The sequence below is a fragment of the Siniperca chuatsi genome, linkage group LG21 (genome assembly GCF_020085105.1).
Source record: "Siniperca chuatsi isolate FFG_IHB_CAS linkage group LG21, ASM2008510v1, whole genome shotgun sequence".
Classification (NCBI taxonomy): Eukaryota; Metazoa; Chordata; class Actinopteri; order Centrarchiformes; family Sinipercidae; genus Siniperca; species Siniperca chuatsi.
In genome coordinates, this window is record NC_058062.1 from 18659580 (window position 1) to 18685910 (window position 26331).

Consider the following 26331-nt stretch of genomic DNA (forward strand, 5'->3'; position numbering starts at 1 on the left):
CTGTAGCGGTGGGTAGATTATTTGGATCAGCCATGTACGGACACGAAGACCATGAAGAAAATGTACACTGTTTAAAAATTCCTCAATTCTGGGTGTGCAAAGTAAAACATGAGGAAGTAGGGAAACAAAAGGTGTCGGAGACTTGGACCAGACAAGTTCCACCATCCTCCCTCATTACAGACCCACACAAGGAAATGAATGTGTGTGTTTGTGTGTAAGAAAGAGAGTCACCGCAGCAATCACACACTCTGAACATAGACTGCTGCAAGTTCAGGGACCATTATTTGGAATTCCAGTAATACTGCAGAGCAGCCCTGCAGTAATATGATGTGTTAAATTAATTATGAGTCTGGGAGTCTCAAACAGCTTCATTCAATCATCTCAAATGTAGAAATGTAGACCTAATTTGCAATTGTCTGATCTCAGTGATGGATATGCACCTACGCAGCATAAAAACACTGAGATCCTAATAGAATGTACAATTTATCAAAGCACTAGGCTCCTCAGGTTGATACAAACATTAACCACAGACACGCATGCACACACTCACGCACACACCGCAGCTTTAAAGTTAATGATTATCATCCTTTCTGCTGTGTTTTCCAAAAAACTGAGCAAGTATTTGAACATGATACAGAAGAGATAAATGCCATAACTCACGACTGAGTACCACATACTGCATACTTTAAAGTCCCAACAGAGATTTTGTAGGAATAAAATTAAAAAAGAACACACCAGTGATGCACCAGTTGGACTTTTGTGATACCAATTCTGATACCTAAAGTTTGTCATACAGAGTACCTATCTGTATATAGCCTATATCATTTGCGTGTAACTCATTGGGATCATTTCTATGTAAGATAACACAAGGCCATGGATTTTTGTGGTGATGAAAACTGACTTAGCAGCCTAATTTGACTAAATACATGTAACTGATAGCAAACCCCCCTGAGGGTCTTGTGTCCTGAAGGCTGCAGTTACCCAAGTTCCCTGTGTGGCAACTTGTGGTTATTTAATTGATTGTCTTGTGTGTTCCAGCTGACTTGATGGGCACTCAAAGGAATAGTTCAACATTGTGGGAAATATGCGTATTCACTTTCTTACCAAGGAATTAGATTGAGTTAGATTGAGATGAGAAGAGTGATACCACTCCTGTGTGTGTAGAGTAAATATGAGGCTACTGGTTAGCTAGGTATTACAATGACTGGAAATGGAGGGAAACAGCTAGCCGGGCTCTGTTGGAAGGTAACAAAATCCACCTACCAGCACTCTAAAACTCATTAACACGTTCTCTTTTGTTTAATGTGTACAATAACACATTGTAACTTTGTACGGACTATTTCTTGGCCGGGCGCAGTCTCTTCCTGGAGTCTTGTCACTGTGAGGGTAAAAACACACAGAAAGTGGCTGGACCGCAGAGTCTGCAGAGTACTGCAGAGTCCACTGTTGTTGCTATTTTGGTTCACAATGATATGGATCAGTGCAAGAGCTGCATCTGATTTATTGTTCCAGAATAATAATGCTCATAATTCAATTTAGTTACAATGAATATCTGACAGTCTCAGGTGTGACTGGTTACCGCAAAATTCTTTCCACCCCTTCCAAGTCACAGTTCATTCATTTGTCCTGCGCACTACCTGCCCATCTCTCGCCGCCAGCTATCCAGTCATGCTCCTCGTGAAGGATTTGTCATTTCTAATGACAGCCGCGGCTTCACCCAGCTTTTCGCTCAACTACGTGTCTTTACTTTGTCAGCCAGCTGAGACTCTAGAATTTACACCACCTCGCCAAGAAATAGGCTAGTCCAGCACATAACTCTCTGTGAAACCACCACGTGCCATTTTTACACTTCTTTCTTTGTACGGATTAAACAAACAAGATATAACGTGTTAATTAGTGAGCTTTAGAGGTGCTGGTAGACAGATTTGGTTACCTTTGGACAGAGCCAGAACCCGGTTAGCTGTTTGCAAACTTTATGCTAAACTAAGCTAACCAGCTGCTGGCGAATGAGCTTATTTCCCAAAATATCGAACTGTTCCTTTAAACATAACAAGGTAGACCTACATAGGCTACACAATGAGGGAGGAATGGGGGGGGGGGGTCAGTAGGGGCCCACAGCTCACCCCTAGCAGGTTCATGCTGCCCTGCTGATTGGGATGTCATAGGAATGATACCATAGGAGAGAAAAATATCAAATCTTCAAGTCCCTATAGAATGTTAAAGAAACATAGGAGAGGAAAAATATAAGTCTGACAGCTATAACTTGATAATATAAGACTACAGAGATACTATATGAATAATGTACAATAAATATGACTATTTTAAACTCCTTAATAGCCGGGACACACTTGTAGTCCCAGTAGAGATAGTACAAAGCTATTTGTGCTGTTTCTCGAGGGTGTGTGCGTTAGTGTAGCGCCCGCGCGCTCACGTGCGCACGCACTGTGGACAGCCCTCTCCTCGAGCTGTGTGTAGACCGGCACAGCCTCATAGCGTTTAGCGGCTGCTTCAGTGTCTACATCAACTCTGTCACAGAGGGAGCTCCAGCTACAGTGTCACCTTTAAACACTCAACCGAGATCCGGGAGCTGCTCAAGTCCGCGAGCGAAGAAACAGAGAGCAGTAGCCTGTCGAGGAAAGGAAAGCAGCGACGCGAGCAGAAACGATATTTCAGGTGTTAGCTCTAACGTAACGTACTTTACCCGGCATCTCACCGCCGGACGGAAGACAGCCGCGTATCACTGACCGAGAGTCGAAAGGGAACCGTTTGCTTTCTTTACCAAGAAGGTAAGTTTGTTTAAGCTCCCAGCGGGTTTTCCTGCCTCACACTTCCTTCATGTCCGAGTGCTAATGGGGCACCTCCACTCAGAGTAAAGTTACACGTTAGCTAACTTTTTTTTAACCCCACAGAGTGGTACCTAAGTTAATGTTTGGGTTTTACCATAGGTCTGGCTTTTGTTCGTCACACTATTCTTGCATAAAGTAAGGAAATTTGGCGTAGAATATTAGTCGTTTTCCTATATCGAAATAAAACTAATGTTCTAGTTTATCGCCCATCTATGTTTTCGTTTTAGTCATTCCCCTAATGAAAGAACTGATGTGACAGCTGCCAACTAATCAATAGCGGTCATTTCCTGCGGGTCAGGCTGGCTCCTGGCTCAGCAAACAGTGCCAGGTGAGGGACCTGGCTGCACCATCACCGTAATGTCCTTTATTTGTTTTACTGGAGATAATGCTACTCCAGTGTGCCATAAAGGAGCTCCCATTCTCATCCATGCTGCAGCTCAGTAAATGGCTATCCTCACTACATGGAGGATGTCTGTCCAGATATCATGGCAGGTTGCTGATGTGTCCCTTATCAGAGTCATCACAGCTGCTCAGTGTGATCTGGTCGAGCTGTTTTTGTTATCCAGTGTTGCTCTACAATGTTCCCAGACATCAGTTGTTTTCAACATGTGAAGGAAGAAGGCTTTCTAATCACACTCAGTTCTATTGCTCTGAATTAGTTTCGACTCATAGGGAATGTGACACCGCATATTTAAGCTACACCGCACAGTAAAAAGAAAACACTGCACATTTTGTAATTTATATAACATGTTTATAAAAATGGGAAGAGAATACCATTTAAGAAATGTCTTTACAGACTGTATGAGCCTACTGATTTGCCTGACATCCATGAGCTGCACAGTAAACATGAAGGACATGTGACTGGGTTTACCTCAGGCTTAAGCTGAGCTGATGGGGAAAGTTGGAGTAAGAAAATATCTGATATATTTTTATATTTATATTTTTGAGTGGGTGGATCATTGCTATGGGATCGATGAGTACACAAAAAATGTCCCCCGCAGACCCTTACACAGCACAGGCATCATGTGATTTGGGATTTCACAGCCAATGTTTTGAGAGATTAGAAAGACATGAGAGTTATGACTTGAACACAGGCCTTTATGCAACAACCAGAGAACACATTTTGGTCTGAAAGGATTGTGCTTATAGGGCATGTACAGAGGCTTTAGATTCAACAGTGAAGTAAAGTTGTGAAAGAGTATTGTGTTATTTTCCCAGGAAAATAACAACAGCGTTTCATTACAACATCAGCCAGCACGCAAGGCTGCATAGGCTGGTATGTGTAAAAAGTCTGCTTCATGCCACGGTGGACTGGGAGTTAAATGTTTGTTACAGCAATTACAGAACAACAATCCAAATCCAATGAAGGCGATTTGGAAATACCCATCATACCATTTCAGAGGCATTCAACATTGTATCGCTTCCACTAAGTCTCAGAGTTACAATGTTTTCATCAGACAGCAGGCAGACAAAAATATTTTCTTGTAGCACATACTAAATAATTAATGAGTAATAGGGTTAGTGGCGTTTCCTTACTCATGCAGTCCTGTAACACAAGTTCTTTTCGATAGTTCATAAGGAATATGGACTCGTCCTCTCTTACCCTGGCACTGTCATTATTGTGAGAGTAAACGAGTAAACGATTTTGCCAGGCTTCTCCAATTTCTCATTAAGGAGCCTCCTCTCCTCTCCTCTGCTTTTTTCCATAGCCCTTGGTGGTAGTGTGATAGATATCTCTATCCTGCTCTGGAGACCTCTGGCCAGTTAAAAGCTGAGTGAGCTGACTGCTTTGACCACTAATGGGTCTTGCTGGCAGCTGAGTCCTAGTCTGGTCTCCACGGAGACGAGTCTCATCAGAGAGAGGCAGGGCTGAGCCGTACAGATTGATCAGTTGTGTGTGTGTGTGTGTGTGTGTGTGTGTGTGTGTGCGTGTTCGGAGGCACAGACGTGGCTAGCCTTCTGCTTTCCTTTTCACACCCAGACCCTCCCTCCTCCCACTGTTTGGATGACTGACGCTAAAAGGCTTAATGGCAGGTAATCGCATACCTGCCCTCAGGAGAGATGCATGGTTACAGTGAAGCAGATGGCATTGCTTCCCATAATTTAAAGCTATTCTAAACTTTATCTCACTGTTATCTTTTTCATTTTGATTACAAACCTTTTAACAGAAATCATAACAGGATCACATTGATCACTGATGGATTTCACTAACATCTGGCCAAGCTTTAAATCAGTAGTAGATCAATAACAACTACACTGTAACTTCTGTAATATTCCAATGAGTCGAGCATGGTCGATTCTAGTGTAGAAATGGTGTTGATCAATCAATTAATTGATGAACAGAACATTAATCAGTGAAGTGGCCTAAGGGTTAAAGATGCCCTGTGGAGTTTTCTTGTGAACAAACAAGATTTGTTTACCTTTCGGTTTCAAACACACTGTGCTGATTTAAAAAAAAAAAAAAAAAATTAAATTGTGACTTGTTTACATCCATGTTTGCTTGCCATCTGTCTTCTTCTTTGCCTTTGTTGGCACATTGCTTCTTCGAGTGTTGCCGCCACAAACTGTTGATCAAAGAAATTGCAGGCAGGAATGTGTATTAAGTGACCTGCAAGCCTGAGCATGCATGTGCATCCTTGTGCACATGCAAAAACATTGTTTCATAGCTCAACTAGTTGTCAAAAACTCCACACAGCACCTTTTTAAGGCACCAATCATGAACCGCAATGTCTGGTCGAGGACCTTTTTGTTATACAATATTTTTGGTTTTATAAAAAAAAAAAGAGACTTTTTTAAGAATCGGATGTGAATGGCAATGGCCTCCTTGATCTTTCTCCAGCCGTCATGTACCGTATACTTGATGTCACCTGACCGATGTTCCACACCGAGGTCACATGATGACTGACACCTGTTTCATTCACTGATGAAGACCGTGAGATTATTTTATCACAAAATCTGATAAAACAATAATTTAAATATTCTTAAATTGCAGCCCGAGTGGATTCTAACCAGTGTCAGCCATGTTCAGAGACTGAGTGCAGTCATGGTGCTTTAAGATGCTTTGGTAAAAAGTTTCCATCAAATGCTGCATGTTAGGTTCATTTTTGAGATTGGTTTCTCCTTCTCCTCCCTCTCTAGATGGCATCAAATGACTCTCGGCTCCAGCAACAGCCATCCCAGAAGGACGCGGCCGACCAGAACTTTGATTACATGTTCAAGCTGCTGATTATTGGCAACAGCAGCGTGGGCAAAACCTCCTTCCTGTTCCGCTACGCAGACGACTCCTTCACCTCCGCCTTCGTCAGCACCGTGGGCATCGACTTCAAGGTCAAGACTGTCTTCCGCAATGACAAGAGGATCAAGCTGCAGATCTGGGTGAGTGGATTAAAATGCGATACACTGTGAGTTTTTTCTGGTATTACATTGCATTACCACACTGCCATTTGTAATAGGTAAACAGAAAGCACAAGCAACAGGTTCTGGCTGCCAAACCACAGCTAATAATGCTTATTTAGTGTAAAGCCCATTGCCTCTCTCAATCTACTCTACACCTGTACATTTGAAATTCAAGATTCTATTGCTTCAGATGTAAATAAAGCAAAACAGGGAGATAAAGGAAAGTAAGCCCATGTGGAATGCTTGTTGGCACCAAGGAGTCCCTTTCAGGCAACTTGGAGATCGAAGTCTCACTAGAAGTCCTGTAAAAATATGGTTTGTCTAGAATTGTGGGTTTGGCCCTTGTACAAGTTTAGCCTGTGAATTGCTGTGTAAAAAGCACGACTTCCCCATGGTTTCATACACATTCTTGCAGCCTTGCACCCTTATCTGGCATTTACTGTTGTTCTAAGTGTTCACATAAATGTGTAAAGCAGACGGATCAACCTGAGTAAAGTAAGTTTTCAGGTTTCTGTACTTTTAATTGATGCTACAAAGCCCAGTTGGAGGTCAGGGTTAAGAGACAATGAGAAACTTACCTCAGATCAGGAGGTATTTTGCCTTTCATTAAATCAGCAACAACTGATTTTTTTTTTTTTTGGCAACTTGAAGGCAGCGGAAACTAACTGTTTACACAAGACTGACATATTATCACCTTTTCAGATGATATGGCAAACTTATTGGCATACATGATACTTGAGCAGGAGCAACATTGGCATATTATTATTAAAATAGCTGCCTGCTGCGGCCAAGAATGATGCTATGAGGGCGGTAAGACTGAACCAAAACAGTAAAGTTGTGGACCATAAAACCAAAACAAAGAGCTGTAGGATGCTAAAACGTTCCATAAAGCTGAAAAGAACTGCAACTTGGTGATAATTCTCCATGGGCTTGTCACTGCAGGTGGTCATTTGATCCATTGTTAATGTAAAAATATTGATTCTAGCTGCTTTAAATTCATGGTTTGTGGATTTAGATAATAACTGCTAATGCAGATTTTAGTTTGGGGGGGTAAGGTTTCTTCCTCACTTCCAAAGTGTTGTTAAGCTTAAACTGTGTTAAGTCTGCATGAGACCACTGTTCCTCTTTGCTAATTCTGCCACATTTCATGAATTTGTGGCTTTTTTGACCAACACTGCAGTCATGCAGCAGTTACTGTAACTCACGATTTGAAAGACAGCTACGCAAGTAGGGCAAATACCAATTAGAAGTTAGAGTTTTAACAATCACTGTTTAAAGTTGAACTCCACCTAACCCTTGTGATGTTATCAGGGTTATCTCCGCTTGGGCTTGGAGACTTTTGCAAAGCTTTACAAACAAAGGATGTCTGTTTTAAAAGACAATTAGTGCAAGTTTAACAAAAACATGATTGAGATGAATTATCAAAAATGTGGGATTCAGTGTTTTTCAGTGTGGGACCCAAACTAGGCACAAAAAGTCAGGATATCTCAGCCTCTGCTGTTTTCAATTTTGTCTACTCTCTTTTTAATACCCCAACTTTAAAGAAGTGCAATACAAAATTCCTGGAGTACCCCTTTAAAGAGAGAGTTTGACTTTTTGGGGAATTCGCTTATTCTCTTTTTTGCCGAGAGTTAGATGAGAAGATCGACACCACTTTCAAGTCTGTACAGTAAATATTAAGCCAGCAGCTGTTTAGCTTAGCCTAAAGACTAGAAACGGGTAAACAGCTAACTTGAAACAGCTAGATCGAGCCGGACAAACGCCTCTCACAGTCTCAATAAAAGTCTTTGGTAGTCATTGCAGGGCTTTTACATTGTACTATAATGTGTATCCTTCATTTTTCTCCACCACCTGCACATTCCTCACAGTACACTACAGATCTTATTGATATACATCATTACGGCTGTTCAAGCAGATGATTCATTTGAATCAACAATGTGTGAGCCACTGTATGGCAAACGCTGACCAAGATGAATCAGCAGCAGAGGAGCCCACACCAAAACACACACTCACCTTCCTGACCAAACGTGTGTCTCAATTAAATGTCATGCAGTGTTTTAGTGGTGTGTGACATGCCAACAGCTGAGGAGCAGGGCGAAAGAATGAACCGTAATGACTATATAACGTGTAAGGTAATTATGTGATTAGTTGGATTTTGGGAAGGTGGGCATATTGTGTGTGCCTGGCCTTGACTACTGGTGGTGCTGTTGAAAGACAAAGAGACCTGGTATTTCCTAAGCTCCGGAAGCAGAGGAAGTTCCCTATCTGCGTCTGACGGAGACATAAAGAGGATATACTACAGCGCTGGTGTAGCAGTGTATTTAAAGGGTGTGGGACCAGCAGGCATGTCTTAATACGAGTCCTCCCTTATGTGGTGTTAATAATCAACTCTGTGAAATTTCCTGGCTGTTAAAATCATGTTAGTTCCCACTGAACACCATCTGTAAGAGATTTCACCAGGTCCTTAGACAAAGAGTATTGCTGATGATCCCACTCTGCCTGCTGCTAGCCCCCCTTTTGTGTATCATGGAAACCGGCTAGCCTGATAACACACCACATAGCCCTTGCACAGAGTGAATACGCAGAACTCAAGCATATGCATGTGTCCACACTGTGTACGCATGTTGTTTACATCCCTCCTTTTTGTGTCATGGAAATATGTTTCCGGTCTTTGAGCAAACACACACACACCTTTGGCACACACAGCATAAACACATTCACACGTACAGTATGTTGTGTGTGTGGTAGCCCAGGGGATGATATCCTGTGTGTGCCACTGCTTTGTGTTGGCAGCTAATATAAACGCAGGTGACGCATGTTTAAAGATCAGGGTCCCAGTGACGTCCGAGTCTCTGACCATGCGGAGGCCTGATTTAAACCCCTCCCATTAATCTTTCATCATACATATACACATGAGGGAGCTGCTTTTGTTTACTGGCTGGGGTTGATTATAGCAACCTTAGAGACGGTCTATTTGGTTAGACGTCCCATTACGTTGCCAAATATTTGTTCATCTCTGCATGGATGAGATAAAGACCTCCCTGGAATATTTCACACTTTACTTAAACAAAAATAATCCCTGACAGAAAGCAGACTCTGACTGTGGCATTGGAAAGAATAAAGGCAAGAGGAAGCTGTCTCTGATAGAAGGATTTATGTAGCAGACTGCCCTCTGTCTTGTCCATTTTGTAAATTGAGAAGGATCATTTGGGCTGACCATCCAGAGCAGTCCTGGCTGTAATGGAACATTCATAACCCTCAATGGCCTCTGGTTACCTGGACAACCCACTCCTCCTCCTCTTCTTCACTGTGAGGAAAACATCTGGCAAACATAGAAACACACACATAGGCCCCCGATGCAAATGAAGGACTCGGACAGGTTACCAAGTAACCATGAGAGTGGAGGGGAGTCGCTCCACTAAGTCTACCTGTTTGATCTTTTTCTTTAAGCATCCGCTAAGCTATTTTGAGCCGTTGACTGTGACATCACACATAGCCTCCATTTAATTAGAAGATGGCTCTGATAAACAGGTCACTCACTGTGGCTGGCAGGCAGCACCGCAGAGTAGCCATACCTCCTCTGACTCGGTGACCCTCACATTTCTTGTGTTTCTTCTTGCTGGCTGGTTATTGATACAAGCCAGAAGTCCTGGTTTGATGAGAAATGCTTGTGGCAGGAGCTCATATCGAAATGCCATCCTCTGGTGGATTGTGTGGAGCGGAGCAAGTGGCATTTTGATGCGGTAATGAAGCCAAGTGCTTTGGAAGGAGAGAAATGCATGAAGGTTTCACAGAGTGCAATCATACCATGGCCTCTCAGTACACAGGATCCATAACTATCTTTTTTTACTTTTTTACCTACTACAAATCAGACAAAAAAAACCCCAGACATAAACCTGACTTGAATTGTATTTGAAAATTGATCATTTGATAACTCAAATTACTTACTGCAAGCTTCTCATCATGAATAGTGTTATGGCAATTAATGTCATGTAATAGTTTACCAGCCCACCATTACCAATGATAAATATATATATATATATATATATATATATATATATATATATATATATATATATATATGTCAACTGTAACACCTGAACATTACATGATGTGATTAAGAGAACATGAAAATGAACTAGCAAGCGAGCAGAGACATCTAAATAGATAAAAGTAATGGATGAAACGTCCAGCTTCTGCCACTCCAAGTGGTAGCATGAATGCAAACTTGACCAAACCAATCTAAACCTTAGAACCAACTAGATTGTTCAAAATAAATATTGTAACAATATCTACATTTATGTAATTAATAGTGTTAAATAACATCCAATTTAAAATAAATTCAAATGAACACATTTGGAACACGACGTGGTGCTGATGAAGGGTTACTTGGGGGAAAGAAAGTTGGGAACCACTGAACTCGACCGCCCTATACACCCATGTTCAGTCTGAAATGACTGTTTATCTGCATTCTGCCAGATGTTTCTGGATTAGACAGTAGTATTGGAGTAGACCACTCACTCACACCTCTCACTCAACGGCTAAATGATGGATCTACTCCATATTCTGTGTCAGTGGCAACTCAGAGCTGACTTGTAAGAGAGCAGTGTTGCAGCAACAGGCCATAGTTTGGACAACATTGCCCCCTTGTGGTTTCAAATCATGTATTGAATGATTACAGGGGAATTAATGTTTTTTTGTTTGTCTTATAGACCTTAATAAATATAAAGAGAGAGTTTGTGTGTGTGTGTGTGTGTGTGTGTGTGAATGCAGGATACAGCAGGGCAAGAGCGCTACCGTACCATCACCACTGCCTACTACAGAGGAGCCATGGGCTTCCTGCTCATGTATGACATCACTAACCAGGACTCCTTCAACGCAGTTCAGGACTGGTGAGTTGGACGTGTTTAAAAAGCTTGGTCTATGTTGTTGTTGTTGTGTTTTTTTGTCCCATTTTGCATTTAGTTAGATTATCTAAAAAATTTCTCAAGAGTTGACTGAAATTTGGTGTGAAGGCCATGGACCAAGGAAGAAGTAATTGCCTTTTGGTAAGGATAGCCCCACCATGTGGTCAATTATGAACCACTTTTGCTCATAAGTCTGGAAGTGAGGTGTTAAAGCAAGCTATTATTTTCATTGATTCCTTGGTCTGTCACCTATCTATCCATGTAGGCCATGTCCATTTCTTTCTACACACTTCTGCCCTTTGTAATTTTTTACACATTTTTTTTCACCACCTTCCAACAGATTTCACCCAAACATTTGGATGACCGTGAACAAAAATATTTTCATTTGTTTTATAATATTCAACACCATTTTCATATAGCCAGATTCTTACATTATGCAGTGTGATAGGATGACATGAACACACCAACTCTGAGTGATGCTGCAAATTTCTATGACTTTTTCTCTTAGTGGCACTACAGAAACTGTATAAACTAAGTGCTGACCACCCTTAAGTTTATATTTTATTGCTGTTTATGCAGGAAAGCATCTGATTTGTTGGGTTCTACATTGCTTTACAGATCCTTTATTTTTTTTTTTACTGCTTTTAATCATGTAGAATGCGAAACTTTATGTCTTTCCCACAGGGCGACACAGATCAAGACATACTCATGGGACAATGCTCAGGTGATCCTGGTTGGTAACAAGTGTGACCTGGAGGACGATAGACTCGTACCCACAGAGGACAGCCAGCGACTGGCAGAGGAGCTAGGTAAAAACTCTTTTACTCACACAGTTTTGTCTTTTTGTAAAACTTCTACCTGTGCCTGCAGATACTATATGCATTCATGCATGCATATACGGTATCTATGTGTATTGTATACATCTACTATATTTGTGAAGTCATGTTTTTCCACTTCTGTGCCCTTGCTCCTCCTCAGGTTTCCAGTTCTTCGAGGCCAGCGCTAAGGACAACATCAATGTGAAGCAGGTGTTTGAGCGTTTAGTGGACGTCATCTGTGAGAAGATGAACGAGAGCATGGAGGGAGACATCAACCTCGTATCCAACCACAGGAACCAGGGCCTTAAAGACTCGCCTTCAGAGAGCCACGGGGGCTGTGCTTGCTAAACCCACACACACACACACACACACACACACACACACACACACACACACACACACGTATGATGCTCATACATAAAGACCAACTCCTTCTCTGTGCCTCAACCATGGAAAGTGCCACACTTCTTCCTCTCTCTCTTCACTCCAGCCACGCCCAGCTCTGCTTTGTCCACACAGCAACCAGAGGACAACTAGCTGAGATAATCTTCATCAGTGCTGTCAGACCCCTCTCCTCCCAAGGCCTGTCTTTCTGGCTTTCCCCTTAAAGAGGCCCACTCTGTCTCTTTTCTTCTCTCAAAATCTCTCTGTGGTCTCGACCCACCGGCTCTGCGGTGAGCTGATAGTCCACTAAAGCCTGCCCTGTGTTCTGTCCACCCCCCACGTCAACCGCCCTGACCACTGCTGCTCCATTAGCATTTTAAATTTACTAAAACATTTGTTCAATGGCTTTAATTTTCTGAAATATTTGTGCAGATAGCTAGAAGCTAGTGATGCCAAATAGTGTGTGTAGATGGCTGTACTTTTGGGATTTTTGGGGGGTTTTGTTTGACATTCATAGAGTACATGTTTACTAGTTTAGTTTACTAAGTAAACTAAGTATACTAACTCAGTTTTTGCCTGGAGACATACATAAAATTTAAACTTCACAAACAGCTATTTAAATCATGTAATACCGTAGATACAAATTGTGTGATTGTGCAGTCATATCTAGGATGCTTCATGCTCATGACTGATTGAAGGAGAGAAGAATGAATCAGTTTTGAACAACCTACTTGAAATGATGTATGTCTCAAACAAGGGCATAGTGAGCTTTGCAAGGCTTTTTTGCAAGACGTTTTGGGAAATACGCTTATTCGCAATCTTGTTGAGAGTTAGATGAGAAGACTGATACCACTCTCATGTCTGTATGCTAAAAATGAAGCTTTAGCCAGCAGCTGGTTAGCTTAGCTTAGCACAAAGACTTTGTTTTTTTTTGTACGGATAAACAAACAAGAGCCGGGCTAGCTGTTTCCCCCTGTTTCCAGTCTTTGTGCTACGCTAAGTTAACCGGCTGCTGGTGGTAGCTTCATATTTACTGTACAGACGTGAGAGTGGTATCTATCTTCTCATCTCTCGCCAAGAAAGCGAATAAGCGTATTTCCGAAAATGTTGAACTATTCCTTTAAAAGAAATCAGATTTCATCAAATGTTGAACACAATCAGAATTTACGTTGTCTCCAAATTAATTTTAATATGGAAATACCAGTACAGCGCGGCCAAATGAAATTCAGCCGTGAAAATAAATATATGCCTTCATGTTGTTTTTGGCGTTGAAATAGTCATCAGTTGCTGATAATGCCTTATCTAAAATAATTTCTCTGTTGTGAGATTCTGAGGTATACGTCTCATCATCGTCATCCATCGCTTATTATGAAGTTAAAGCATCAATCAAGATGATAAAGAAAACCAACAGGACGTCATAATGAACCTCATCTTGACCTGAATCTTAATGCCAGTCTTGCGCTGCCCTGTGCCTCCCTTGCTGCTTCTCGCAGCCTTTTCTTGTGCACTGATGCTGAGACAGTTGGAGGGTTATGGTAATGGTAAATGCTGAGCTCTGTCCTCTTCACTGTGCAAGTGCGCTCATGAGAGGAAGTCGTTTAACACTGGTGACACTTGCATTTGTCACATGACCTCCCTCGTGGCATGTCCTCGCTCACCCCTTTGTGCCACCCTATCTTTAACGCCTTCTCTAACACACACATGCTTTCACCATGACACACACAACACAACACAACACACACACACACACACACACACACACACACACACACACACTGCTCCCCCAACTGCAGCATGGCAAAACAGTTGGCATGGCAAACCTACTATGCTTAATAACTGAGTATTTCCAAAGTGGTGGTGAATTATCTTTTTTTTTTGTTTGTTACAGACATAATGACTGTTTTGTGGAAATGCAGCACAGCGTGTGTGTATACTCAGAAAGGGAAGAACACTGATCTCTGAGAATAAGTCTAGCCTCAACTGTGCTGTTGCCACTATCAGGAAAAGCAATGAGCTGATGCAAATTGTTCGTTAAAAGAGCCTGTGTCACTTTATATCCCATTACTGTAATATCTCATCTTGTCATTGCAGTAAATAAAATGAAGTTTTATCTTCATTCCACATTATGTTATGTTTGCCATCAGTTAAATTTACATTAAATAGATTTTTGTTCCTTTACACAATTTTTGACATTTCAGTATTGAATGGTCAACCTCCCCCTGCTGAAAACTGTCCTGATTTGATTAACCTGAAATTTGAAGTGATTGCAGCACAAATCAGGAATTTGACCATCACTGTCCACACGCTGACTACTGACTGTCAGTTAGTATCAACCGTAACTCTTGCACCACGATAGCAACCTCACGTTGTCAGCACCAAAGCCCGACGTCGTGCCGCACAGCTCTGGGGTTGGGTCACAACTGGTGGTCAGTCTCTCCTGTCAGTGTGTGCTGCTGAATAGTGATATAGTTGTACAGATATCAAATAGCTGATTCATCTCATCTGCACCACATTGAGCTTTTATGCAGGGCTTTAACATAAGGAGGCTGTGTGCAAGGTCACTGACTCATAACACTACGTTTGTATTACAACATATGCATACACTGTGCAGGTTTGCAATGTATTTAAATGGAATGCAGACGCATCAGAGCGCATGTAATATCTGTGATGGTTTCACTAAAGGAGCTTACAATGGCGGCTGCTGCTTGAGTACATATTGAATGTGCTGAACTTGTATTTGGCACTATTGTGCTAAACTGTCCACTGATATGAAATTTTTAACCACTTTATCCAGTATCTGCCATATTGAAAAACTACTGACCCTGACGCTTTTGTACAAATAAGTTTGTAGCATCCAGAGCTGTTAGTCTGGGGTGTGCTCTTTCTTTCTTATGTCTGTCTATTTGTTTTCATGTGTTGCATTCCTGATCAGATCATTTAATCCCTTTATTTTAGGTTCTGTATGTGTTGGATGGAAGCATTGTGAAAAAATGCATCTTATAAACAAGAATAAATTGAATATGTTGAAAAATTGTGTATATGAAAATAAAGAATATATTCATTATGAAAGAGAGAGCATAATTGCCAGTCATTGTCTTCAGTTCCTTTTACAAATCAGTTACAGAGTTTCCAATAGTACATGACTGGGTAGTCTTTGTGGTGACAGCAGCATCTAAAGTGTAATTTATGACTATACATCCTACCTCCGAACCCCAAAACATCAGGCCAATTTTTTTTTCATGTATTATCTGAAAAACCAGAGAAACCACACTCTGCCATTGTCCTCCACAACAATACAGATTTCCTCATCCTCCTCTTCCTGCCACCTTGGACAGTAAGACACAACTACCTTCCCTGTGCAGGGCCTCTATACTTCAAACTGAACTTATCCGGGGTTTAATTTTCACTATGTGGAGCTGAATTTAAATAAGCTAGTTCAGATGTCGTCATCTGTAGCTGAATGTCGTCATGTGAGTGAAATGCAGCTTTTCTTTACATCAGCACCCACTTCGCTGGGATCAGGCTGCCCTGTCCCCTTTCATGTGATGTAAAGAAGCGCTTAATTGCATTTAAACTGACGGGGATGGGCCGCTACGCCCCCCTAGGCTACTTATCATGTGTGAAGAAACAGGGGTGTCTGCAGTTCTGATAATGCTGGTTAAACGAAAAAAACATGTGGGTGCAGCACGTAGATAAGAAACCGTTTAGGTCTGCTTCTTAAACTCCGTTACTTCGGCAATAAAGTGGCCCAGTCGCATTCTGAAAGGGGTCAGCTTCAGTTCCTGAATGTGAGCTACAGTTCACCTACGAGACAGGTGCTCAGGACATACCCATTAAAAAGATAATAAAATGATTCCTTTTATTTATTAGTTTTATTCCTCATTTCCTCCTTCCCCATACAGTATGACGCAACTCTATCTGTCTGTCTATCTGTCTGTCTGTCTGTCTGTCTATCTGTCTATCTCGACGTTTGTGCGCTTTTACGCACGGCACATGTCCAAGGCTCACTCACCACAGCAGCAGAAACAAGTCGTAAACATCAATGAGTGCGTGATTCCCGCCCATCAACAAGAGAGTAAAAAGTTTTGTAAGACTGCTCTTGCCCCACCTCTCCTTCACTGGCTTTGGGAGAAAGTAAACAGCTCGGCTCTACACACCTTATCGCTCACAAGCAGGCGCGTAACCGCGTTGCGCTATCCATGGTATCTAAACAAAAACAAGCCTCCCCCAGGCGAGAGCTGCGGCACACACAATTGTGGCAGGTTGTTCTCCAGTTATGCAGGCGGACAACAGAAGGTCAAAGTCTTTCTGTTCACAGAGTAGACAAAAGGATGACATATCATCACCGGAGCCGATTGTTGACACTTTACGTGATATTCTGTGCCATGCGAACAGCTTCCATCGTCCAGGGCACAAGAGATTTCGAAAAAAAAGGTAGGAAAACATTTTTGCCGGGCTAATTGATATCTGTAATGACAGCAAAACAGAAACTTTTTAAAGAAATTAAATGGAAATTTTGGCTAGATTTAAAATTAACCTCAGAACTCCCTCTCAAATAATTTTATACACCACGTTATTTCTTCCAATATGGGTGATTCGATTTCATAGATAACGATAGCAAGCAAAAAAAGCTTTTGGCTGCTCTCACACTTGTCTGTTGCCCCTCTAACTTCACCTTCATAGTATCTATGATGCTGAAAGTGGAGCCAGAAAACCCCAAGTGCTTTGCTGAAGGCAGGAAGGACTTCACGTGCCTCTGGGAGGAAGATGAGGAAAGGGCTGGCTCTGTGGATCAGTACTCCTTCACATACACCTACCAGTAAGTCATATTCAGTACAGGACAGTGTATAGCAACAAGCCATGTGGTGTCCAATATGGTCAATATACTGTGGTACAAAGTTGGTGTTCATACCTTCTTCTTACCTACTATTACCTACTACTTAAGGGTTAAAAACTGTTTTTACAGACTGTTTTAGGAGCCTGATATTTAATAAAAGTTCAATATACCAATCTAGATACATAAAAAACAGTACCATTCAGCATAGTACTATGTCTGAATTCTTAATGGCCTTATTCAAGAAAAACTCTTTGAACCCACAGTGTTTCTGTCTTCCTCTGTCACGAGCAGAAATGAAAACAGCAGCAAGTGCCCGCTGAGAGTCCTCCCTGCAGCAGGTGGGAAGAGGCTGTTCATCTGCCATCTGAACCGAACCCAGATGTTTGTCCAAATGGATATACAAGTTCATCGAGAGGGAATACTGATCCACAATCGCAGCCTTCTCATCGAGCTTCTCTGTAAGTGTGCCGCTGCCTCCAAATTCCACTAAACAGTACAGTTAGAGAATTTGAAAGGTTTGTGTGAGAATGATGGATTACATTCATTTTCATTGCCTCTAAAATTTCCAACAACGTTTTTTAAATTATCACCCGAATCTGCAGTTTCCCTCAGCTCTACAGAGTATTTCAGCGTCATTCAGTTCACTGTTTTGGTTCACTCTCACAGCTCTCATCAATGTGGTTTTCAGCTACAGCAACTATTCCAAAGAAAAAAGCTCTAAAAACCGACTGTACACCACCTGCTCAGCACCAAAATGGTAAACAGACAAAGTTAGCGACTAGCTAGTGACTAGCGTATTGAGCATTTAGCAGTTAAAGAGCCAGATATTTCCCTCAGCAGTTTGTGGAGACCAAAAACAGAGCTAAAAGGAGAGTGAATATTGGACTTAGATTCATCAGGTGGACACGAACAAGACTACAAATGAATGCTAATGTTGCTCAGTATCTGCTGGATGTGTAAATGGGCAACTGTTACAGCTTGTTTCTGCTGCCCCTAAGTGGCCAAAAATTTGTTATTGCAGGTTTAAATAACGCTGTAATCCATATACACTTGAGCCAAACATGCATGTGACATCAGGCTATGTAAAGTTACTGGAGTGGTGTTTCAGGGTGCGACAGACTTTTTGGTTAGGAATAATCTTTCCTCGACTTCCTTCAAAATCCTCCCTAAAAAGCTGCCTCCTCTTTATCTGCACGGCAGTTCTTCTGGACCCTCCGGCCAACGTGACAGTGAGCAGCACGGGTCAACAAGGCCAGCTGAAGGTCAGCTGGATGCCTCCCCTTCTCAAATACATGGATGACAGCATGATGTACGAGGTCAGCTACACTATGGCGGACAGCCACGTGGGGCAGGTATGGCGATTATTTTAATGTCCTGCATGACCTCACTGATATGTTAGAGGTTGAATAAAGCTTTGAGCAGCAGGTTTGTTGACAAACTGACCTGTATTGATGAGTTGAGGACTGTTTTGCAGGTAGTAGTGGCACGAGCCAGCTCAGAGTTGATCCTGAGAGGCTTGCAGCCAGGTACAAAGCACAAGGTGCGAGTCCGTGTAAAGCTGGATGGGATTAGCTACAACGGCTATTGGAGTGCCTGGAGTGACCCGGTGTTCATGGAAACACTGCCTGCAGGTGAATATTCATTCACATATGCAGTACAAAAATGCGTCACATATTCCCAGCAGCATAGGCATGTCTTGAAAGGGAATATGTAGTCCCACATTTTTACTGTTCATGCAAAGATCCAATACACATCAGTTTTATTTCTTTTGCTTAGTTTGTTCCCAATGTTTTGCAATGACTGTTTTTGATCATTCTGTGTCTCCTCCAGAACTCGACCTACTCATCGTGTCCCTGACTCTCATCATGGCTTTCATCCTCATTGTGCTGTCTCTCGCTATGCTCCTGTCCCATTGCAGGTCAGTCAACCAGGAACACATAGGACGGTGTAATCCCTCATTCGTCCATCCATCGTAGAAAAGGTTTCAGTCGTAGTCATCTGGACACTGTTTTCAGAATCAAGACGGCCATCCGGCTCCCATCCGGAAGTCATTCTCAATTGTGAAACTGGTCTGAGAACTCAGAAATTTAAGCTACTCTGTGTTGCTTAGGCCCTGCCCTCAGGGAGGAGTCTTCCTGAGTGTCTGCTGTTTACCCTGCCTAGTTCAGGGTAGACCAGATGTGTCCAGATGACTACGACTGAAAACTTTTCTACGCAGGAACACATAGCTTATTTAGCCACAAATTTTTTTTGGTTGCCTCTCTCAGAATCTTACAGTACTGATTAATGAAAAAAGACAAAATGTAGAATTATATTTTCAGCATCTGTGCTCTTTTCAGGTTTCTTACAAAGAAGATTTGGCCAACTATTCCAACTCCTGACAGGAAGTTCCAAGGCCTTTTTAATGTTCATGGTGGGGACTTTCAGGTAAGAACCAGGCAAGTGTACAGCCTTGCTAGCGGCTCTGTGAGGCTGTACTTAGGCACAAGGCTGCTTTGAGCTAAATGCTAATGTCAGCATGCTAACATGCTCACAATGACAATGCTAGCATGCTGATGTTTAGCAGGTATAATGTTTACCATGTTGTTCACTGTCTTAGTTTAGCATGTTAGCATGCTAACATTTGCTAATTGGTGATAAACTAAAGAACTGGACATTGACCTGATGGTGGAGCTAGATGAAAAGTTAAGCAATCATCCTGAGGGGGGCGTGAATGTCACGCACTTATCATGGCAATCCATCCAATAGTTGTCGAGACATTTCCCTCAATACTGCAAATGTCAACCTCATGCTGTTACAGGAAAAGTCAGGAGAGCACCTTCTTCCTGTCAGTAAATTAAGTCAAAGCCAAACATTTTAACTGAGTTTTCATAGTTTGTTTGTTGTGTTTTTGTACAGGAGTGGTTAGGGCAGACCAACGGAGGCTTATGGTTGACTTCAGCTTTCTTCAACTCAGAAGAATGCCCATCTCCTCTGGAAGTCCTGTCAGAGCTCAGCTTTTGCCCCTCATTGCCTTACCCGCCTTTGCCACCCAAGACCTCTAGAGCTTTGACCACAGGCAGAAAGGACAAGGATGTAAAGGAAAGGCTAGATGAGAGAGAGCCATTGGAAAGGGGTGATTCAGCTCTGACACAGGGATGTAGAGCCACACCACATGACCGCTGGCTGATGGATCGCTTACAGGCGCTCCACCAAAACCCCGTTTCCTGCTCCCAGTCCTCTCTGCTGGAGTCTCAAGACACCTACGTCACCCTCAGTGCCTGCAACCACAGAGTAGACGAACACCTGGATGACATTCTCGAGGAGGCCTTACCCCTTGAGGTGCTTTTTGCGTCCAGAAAGACAGTGTTGTGTGAATCTCACTCTGACCTGGGATCCATGCAGCAGAGCTCCGGGTCGGGTCGCCTTTCGTCACAGTCCAGCTTTGAGTACCCAAACAATGCCTGGATGTCCAAAGGCCCTGGGTATACCTACATGGCAGTGGCAGACTCTGGGGTCTCTATGGACTACAGCCCCATGAGCAGAGTAGACGACATTGGAAAAGTGGTTATCTACGCCAATGAGTACAAGAATGATATCCCTGCTCATATGAGACCCTTCCTGTTAAGGCAGCACCCTGTCCATGATGACGGCTGAGAAGGCGCTAAACTGGGCAGGCTGCCTTGAAGCAGGCTCAATGAAGGGTATTTGGATATTCACCTAAAGCTACATAGCCTTTCTTCAACTGTTAAGAAAGGTGTACCAAGGATTTGGGAGCTGACTGATACCGAAGTGTAAGCTAAAGGACTCAGGAAGAAGAGTCCACTGGATGTACATACATCATTTCTACTTCATCCAAATCATCCCTGATCTGTACAGGACAATACCTATTACATGGAAATGGGTTATACTAAATACATTCAATGCAAAGGTCTGCATGCTGATCTGTAAGTATCCTATCTTGTAGATCAGATCAGGATTTTTTTTATAATTCACGAAAATTCAAGTTGAGTGTTTCCATGGTGATGTATTCATATTTGAGCTAAGTGTTATTTCTAAGCTTAAATGACAGAATGGCTGTTATGTTAAAATAGAAAGTAGACATCCTTAAATGGAAGGCTGTGAACAATACAGGCCAATACTCTTTCTCTGATATGTCGTAAAGGATAGGGCTGGTGGTCTATATATTTTGTATTGTCAACAAATTCCATAAAAAAACCCCAACAATGAACTGACCACTCAACAAGTGCTGCCTGTGTAAACAAAGCCTGATATAGCTTATTCTTCTGTGACATACTGTAGACCTCCATTTTTGTCTACAGCCATGCCAGCTCTGTGAGGCTGTACTTATCCTGCGTTCCTGAGTTATCGTAATTATGAGTTTCTGACTTGTAAATAGCATTCACGTCAACTTCCATGTTGTAATTTATGACTGGGAAACTCAAATTTTTCTGAAAGCTCTGATATATCTGACTTTGTACCTACTAATACGGAAGTGCCTGAAAACCAAATACGGATGCCTTACATCAACCAAAGACCGTCATTAAGTGTAATTACACCCAAATTGAATGGATATGGCGTTATATTGCATTATTGTAATCCTCACACTTTCAACTCTAATGACGTCAACGCTTGCAAATTGTTAACATGGGAATCTTTCCCATTTCTACCATCCATCCCATATGACTTGAACACGGCATTAGGCACAGCAGTGCTTTTTGTTAAATGCTAATGTCAACATTCTAACATGCCCACAGTGGCAATGCTATCATGCTGATGTTTTGCAGGTATATTTACCATGTTCACCATCTTAGATTTTACCATAGTTTACAGTGTTAGCATGCTAACATTTTCTAATTAGCACTAAATGCAAAGCACAGCTGAGGCAGATGAGAATGTACTGGACAAATTTAGATGATGGTGGTAGATGAAACACTTCATTCTCTGGGGACCATAGATGTTCGTACAAAATGTCATGGCAATCCATCAAATAATTGTCAAGATATTTCAGTCTGGACCAAAGTGATAAACTGACATTGCCATCCCTACCTACAGCCATGCAACTAGCATGGCTAAAAAACTATTAAAACATATCAATGACTTAACCATTGCCTGGTGTAACATGTTCCTTTATAACGATAAACGATGGGTACTGTGGTTTAAACTCACATACACCATCGTAGTACCGTGAATACTTACTAGAGCACCAAATGTGTATTAATCCACTGTTGAAAATAGTCCCCAACAAATGTATCATTACTCCTGTTTGATTAAAGTTTGCTACAAAATACAGTGCCCAGCTGTTTTAGGGAATTACAGAGTATTTAAAAAAAATAAATAAATAAATCTATTTGTGACCCGTTCCTAAAGATTTACATCTTCAGTAGGAACCAATAGGCTTGGGGTTGAGTGCCACAGACAGGGTAGGAAAGACAGAAAATAATGAGAAACAGAGTAACACATTGTTGTTTTTGGGATTTGTTGACAATAACAAAAATATAGAACATTACCAGCCTTATACTTTAAAATACCTTCAAATTTAAATCACACAGCTTCCACTTGAACCCCGCAGCCATTATGTCAATGTCATTTTCAAATCTGAAGAAACTCACTGTATTTGTAAATAATATTATGATGCTTTTTGTATTTTATCACAGTTGTTTCAGAGAACAATCAACTCAGTAAGTTGTGGCCATTTCCCAAATGCAGAATCCTGGAACAAATTAAATAAAATGACTACTACTGTAGGCTGTGCAGGAAGATTAGGTCTCTTTCTTGACATGTTTAAGTTGTTTTTAGTCACTGCTGCCATCTAGAGAGCAGAGCATGTATAGTATGTCTTAAGCTTGACATTCCTACTCAAAACATTTAAATTCATTGCAGTTTTGAAATCAAACTGAATCATTTCCATGTTTTTCATGCTTGTTTGCTTTTGTGGCTTAGGAAAAATATCTCAAGTATATAAAAAAATACATATATATGTATATAACTACATTTCTATACATTGTTGACTTATATTTTTGAAAAAATTGATATAGCGTAGTGTGACACAAAAAGGAAACAAAGGTTTAAAGCTCAGAACCCACAACCAACTGGCTGTCTCTTACAAAATAATGCATGTTTTTCTCAACAGCAATAAATGATTTATCAAAGATATTTTTTTTTTAAAAAGGTTACCCATTGTTTTACATTTGTGGATCACATATTATTAAGGCCTTTTTTTCTATTATGCAACATATATTTTAAGAGAAAGTCTTAAATTTGTCCCACCCAAAAGGTGAATGTCTCCTTAGGATAATGCGTATTTCCTCATTAGTAGTTTTCTTAGAAGTAGAGTAATATTTTGCTCCATGTTTTTCATTTTCAGAAATGAGGGGGGGCACAATTAGACTTTAAGGGGTCCCAAGCCAAAAAAGTTGATACCACTGTTCAGTTTAAAACAATTCCATTCCTCAATGTCTATGTAAATTTTATTCATGTGTTTACCAAAGCTTTATGTCATTTAAAAATTCAACTCATTAAATGTTGTATATCTACAACTACTGTGGTCCTGTTAACTGACAGCTGAAAGGGTGAACATCAGATTAATTCATGCTGTATCAGTGATAAGGCAACAAGGTTTGGTTTTTATCACATGACGTTGTACCAGAGGAGTCAAGAGAGTCAAAGTGAAGGCAAGAACTGCTCTGTTAAATGAATGGAAAGGCATGGCTGAAAACATCCTTTTGCTCACGAAAGAATTCTCATGAAGATCTGCTCAACTTAGAAGATGACGAGTAACAGTAACTAAGGCCTATTATACTGCAGTACATCTCATCGTCGCTGGAAACAAGCATTTTCTCAGAACAGAACTACTCCTTCAGTGAACAAATTGACCTTCAATTACTCCCCCACTGCTAAAGTCTTTGATAAAGATATTTTCAGACCAACTTAAACTCCATTAAACCATCAGGAAAAATGAACAGCTGCCACTCTTGGGCTACAGGTGGTCTGTCCTCACAGTCTTTGGTAGAAGAAGCCTCTGTGATGCCTGTCCCAAAAAGGTAAATGTGCCACACCTCCTGCAGTCCAGCTGCTGTGGCTTCGTAGCTCCTGTCTCGGTCCAGGGTACAGCGTACCTGGAAATAGCGATCAAGAACATCAAGGATGGGATGTCCGGCAGAGGCCTCCCCGCCGGCGTGCCCAGTGTCCACTTCTGACTGGAAAGAGGCGATGATACGGCAGGGGGCCGAGCTCGGGGAGCGTTGTCTCAGGAGTTGGGTGAGGAAGGCAGCACTGTCGCACAGCAGCGCAGACAGGTGTGCAGCGCAGGACTGCTCTCCTGGGTGAAATCCACTGTGTCTGCCACCTCCTGGACCACACAGGTAGCCCTCCAGCCTGTCTACTATGATCAGTGAGGGAGGTGTGGGAGACGTATTGGTGGACTCGTGAAGACTGGCCACCTGCTGCAAGAGCTCCTTCACTGTCCTGGGATAGGAAAACTTGATTTTCTTTAAAAAAAAAAAAAAGAAAGAAAGAAAGAAAGAAGAAACTTGAAACTGACAGACAGAAGCTAAATGAGTCAAGGTAGCTGGTCAGAAATTTGATTAACTGAAATGTCAAATAATAGCGGAAAAATGCCCATCATAATTTCTCAGACCCCAATTTGACATCTTCACGTGTCTTGTTTTGTCCGATCATCAGTCCAAAACCCAAACATATTCAGTTTACTATCATATAAGACAAAGAAAAACAGCAAAGTCTCATATTTGAGAAGCTGGAGCCAGCAAATGTTTGGCATTTTTGCTTAAAAAATGACTGGCAAGATTAATCGATTATCACTATAGTTAATATAGCTAATTAATTTGATGTCGACAGACTAATTGATTAATTGACAATTTGTTTTACCTTGTTGTCCACACTATATCCTAACCTAGGCCTGATACACTTCACCCACAAAGGCATAACAGACTACTCAAACACCAATGCCGCCATACTGTTTTCTCCTTAATGTGCTCCCATCTGACATATTGTGATAAGAGAAGCTCTGAAATGTTTGCTTAATTAGTCAACTTACTAACTTTTATCAATAGATTAATTGTTCAAGTTATTTATCAGGCAAAATGTCAAAAATGTGCATGTTCCAAGATCTGAAAATGAGTGGATTTGAACTTATTATCACAGTGTTCTCTATTAAACGTCACTAAACTACGAAACTTCATTAACTTCTTAGAAATAAATACATTTTCGAACACGTTAATAAAACCCAGACAAATGCAAATATGCACAACCATTACGCTTGTGTTTGTAGGATATATTTAATGAAAAAAAATATGGTACCACTTTCTCATAAGGCACCCTTTTTATAGAGTTGAAACTAATGGCTTTATTATTGATTAATAAATATTTTGCTGACCATTAATAAGAATAACTGTTAAGTAGCCAGGCTCTTGCTGGTGATTCATTAATATTCAAGTCATTAATAAATGTTTTTCACTTTCTAATAATCCATCAAGTCTACAGTTTGCCCTTTATAATGGCTAACTTATTAAGAGGTCAAATATATCGAGCACACAGTTTGAGAGGGAACTGATCTCTACCTTTAGACTCTCCGGGCTCAGGCCGGGAACACATTTCTGCAGGGACACCGGAAGGCTCTGAATCTGTGTTTGGGTGAAGAACAGCACTTTCACCCCCATCTCTGAGGCGGCTGTCACGGCCGCCAGCAGCAGCAAAGAGCGGCTGATGCTGTGGTCGCCGACCACCAGTGTGCTGCAGGTCGTCGGTGATGGCGGAGCGACTTTGAGGTCCTTCTTTACATCCGTTTGTGACAGAAAAGTCCGAAACACAAGTGTTAAAATGTCTGTCATGCCTGATACACTTTTTCCTCTACTTAATGTCGTCTGACAATGAAGTTCACGCTGAAGTTTCCCGCGTCTGTTTACATGTTGCACAGTGGTGTGCGTGCTGCTGCGCTCCGTGTGAAAAATACTTTGTGTAATGTACCGTTCCGCTGCGGTTCTCCGTGTACACAGTTAGTGTTTCACTTGGTATTTTGACCGATATGTACCCATGTGGTACACGACTGTGTTCGACACAGTTTCGGAAAACTTTACAAACCCGTGGTGTGAGAAGAAAAGCGGAAAAGGCGGCTGTATCAGTAGTTCCTGTTAGATCTGACAACT

General features: G+C 41.6%; 3 protein-coding genes across 4 annotated transcripts; 2 read left to right on the forward strand and 1 right to left on the reverse strand.

Annotated features, from left to right (window-relative positions):
* Window positions 1-2410: 2410 nt before the first annotated feature.
* On the forward strand, window positions 2411-15424 carry rab3db (RAB3D, member RAS oncogene family, b). Its single transcript, XM_044180357.1, has 5 exons — window positions 2411-2786; window positions 5985-6221; window positions 11016-11134; window positions 11834-11958; window positions 12128-15424. The coding sequence occupies exons 2-5, from the start codon at window positions 5985-5987 to the stop codon at window positions 12313-12315; spliced, it is 669 nt and encodes a 222-aa protein (XP_044036292.1). The 5' UTR covers window positions 2411-2786; the 3' UTR covers window positions 12316-15424.
* A 1029-nt stretch (window positions 15425-16453) lies between these two features.
* On the forward strand, window positions 16454-23706 carry epor (erythropoietin receptor). 2 transcript variants are annotated; one of them, XM_044180354.1, is made up of 9 exons: window positions 16454-16785; window positions 17035-17170; window positions 17480-17646; window positions 17877-17945; window positions 18389-18540; window positions 18663-18819; window positions 19019-19106; window positions 19528-19615; window positions 20087-23706. In XM_044180354.1, exons 1-9 carry the CDS (start codon window positions 16551-16553, stop codon window positions 20822-20824), a joined length of 1830 nt encoding a protein of 609 aa, XP_044036289.1. In that variant the 5' UTR covers window positions 16454-16550; the 3' UTR covers window positions 20825-23706. The 2 variants fall into 2 exon arrangements, with proteins under 2 accessions (XP_044036289.1, XP_044036290.1); XM_044180355.1 differs by lacking the exon at window positions 17877-17945 and having other exon boundaries at window positions 16460-16785.
* On the reverse strand, window positions 23624-26022 carry swsap1 (SWIM-type zinc finger 7 associated protein 1). The gene is made up of 2 exons (XM_044180356.1): window positions 25747-26022; window positions 23624-24657 (listed from the first exon to the last, which is right to left on the reverse strand). The coding sequence occupies exons 1-2, from the start codon at window positions 26014-26016 to the stop codon at window positions 24088-24090; spliced, it is 840 nt and encodes a 279-aa protein (XP_044036291.1). The 5' UTR covers window positions 26017-26022; the 3' UTR covers window positions 23624-24087.
* Between the last annotated feature and the right edge of the window lie 309 nt (window positions 26023-26331).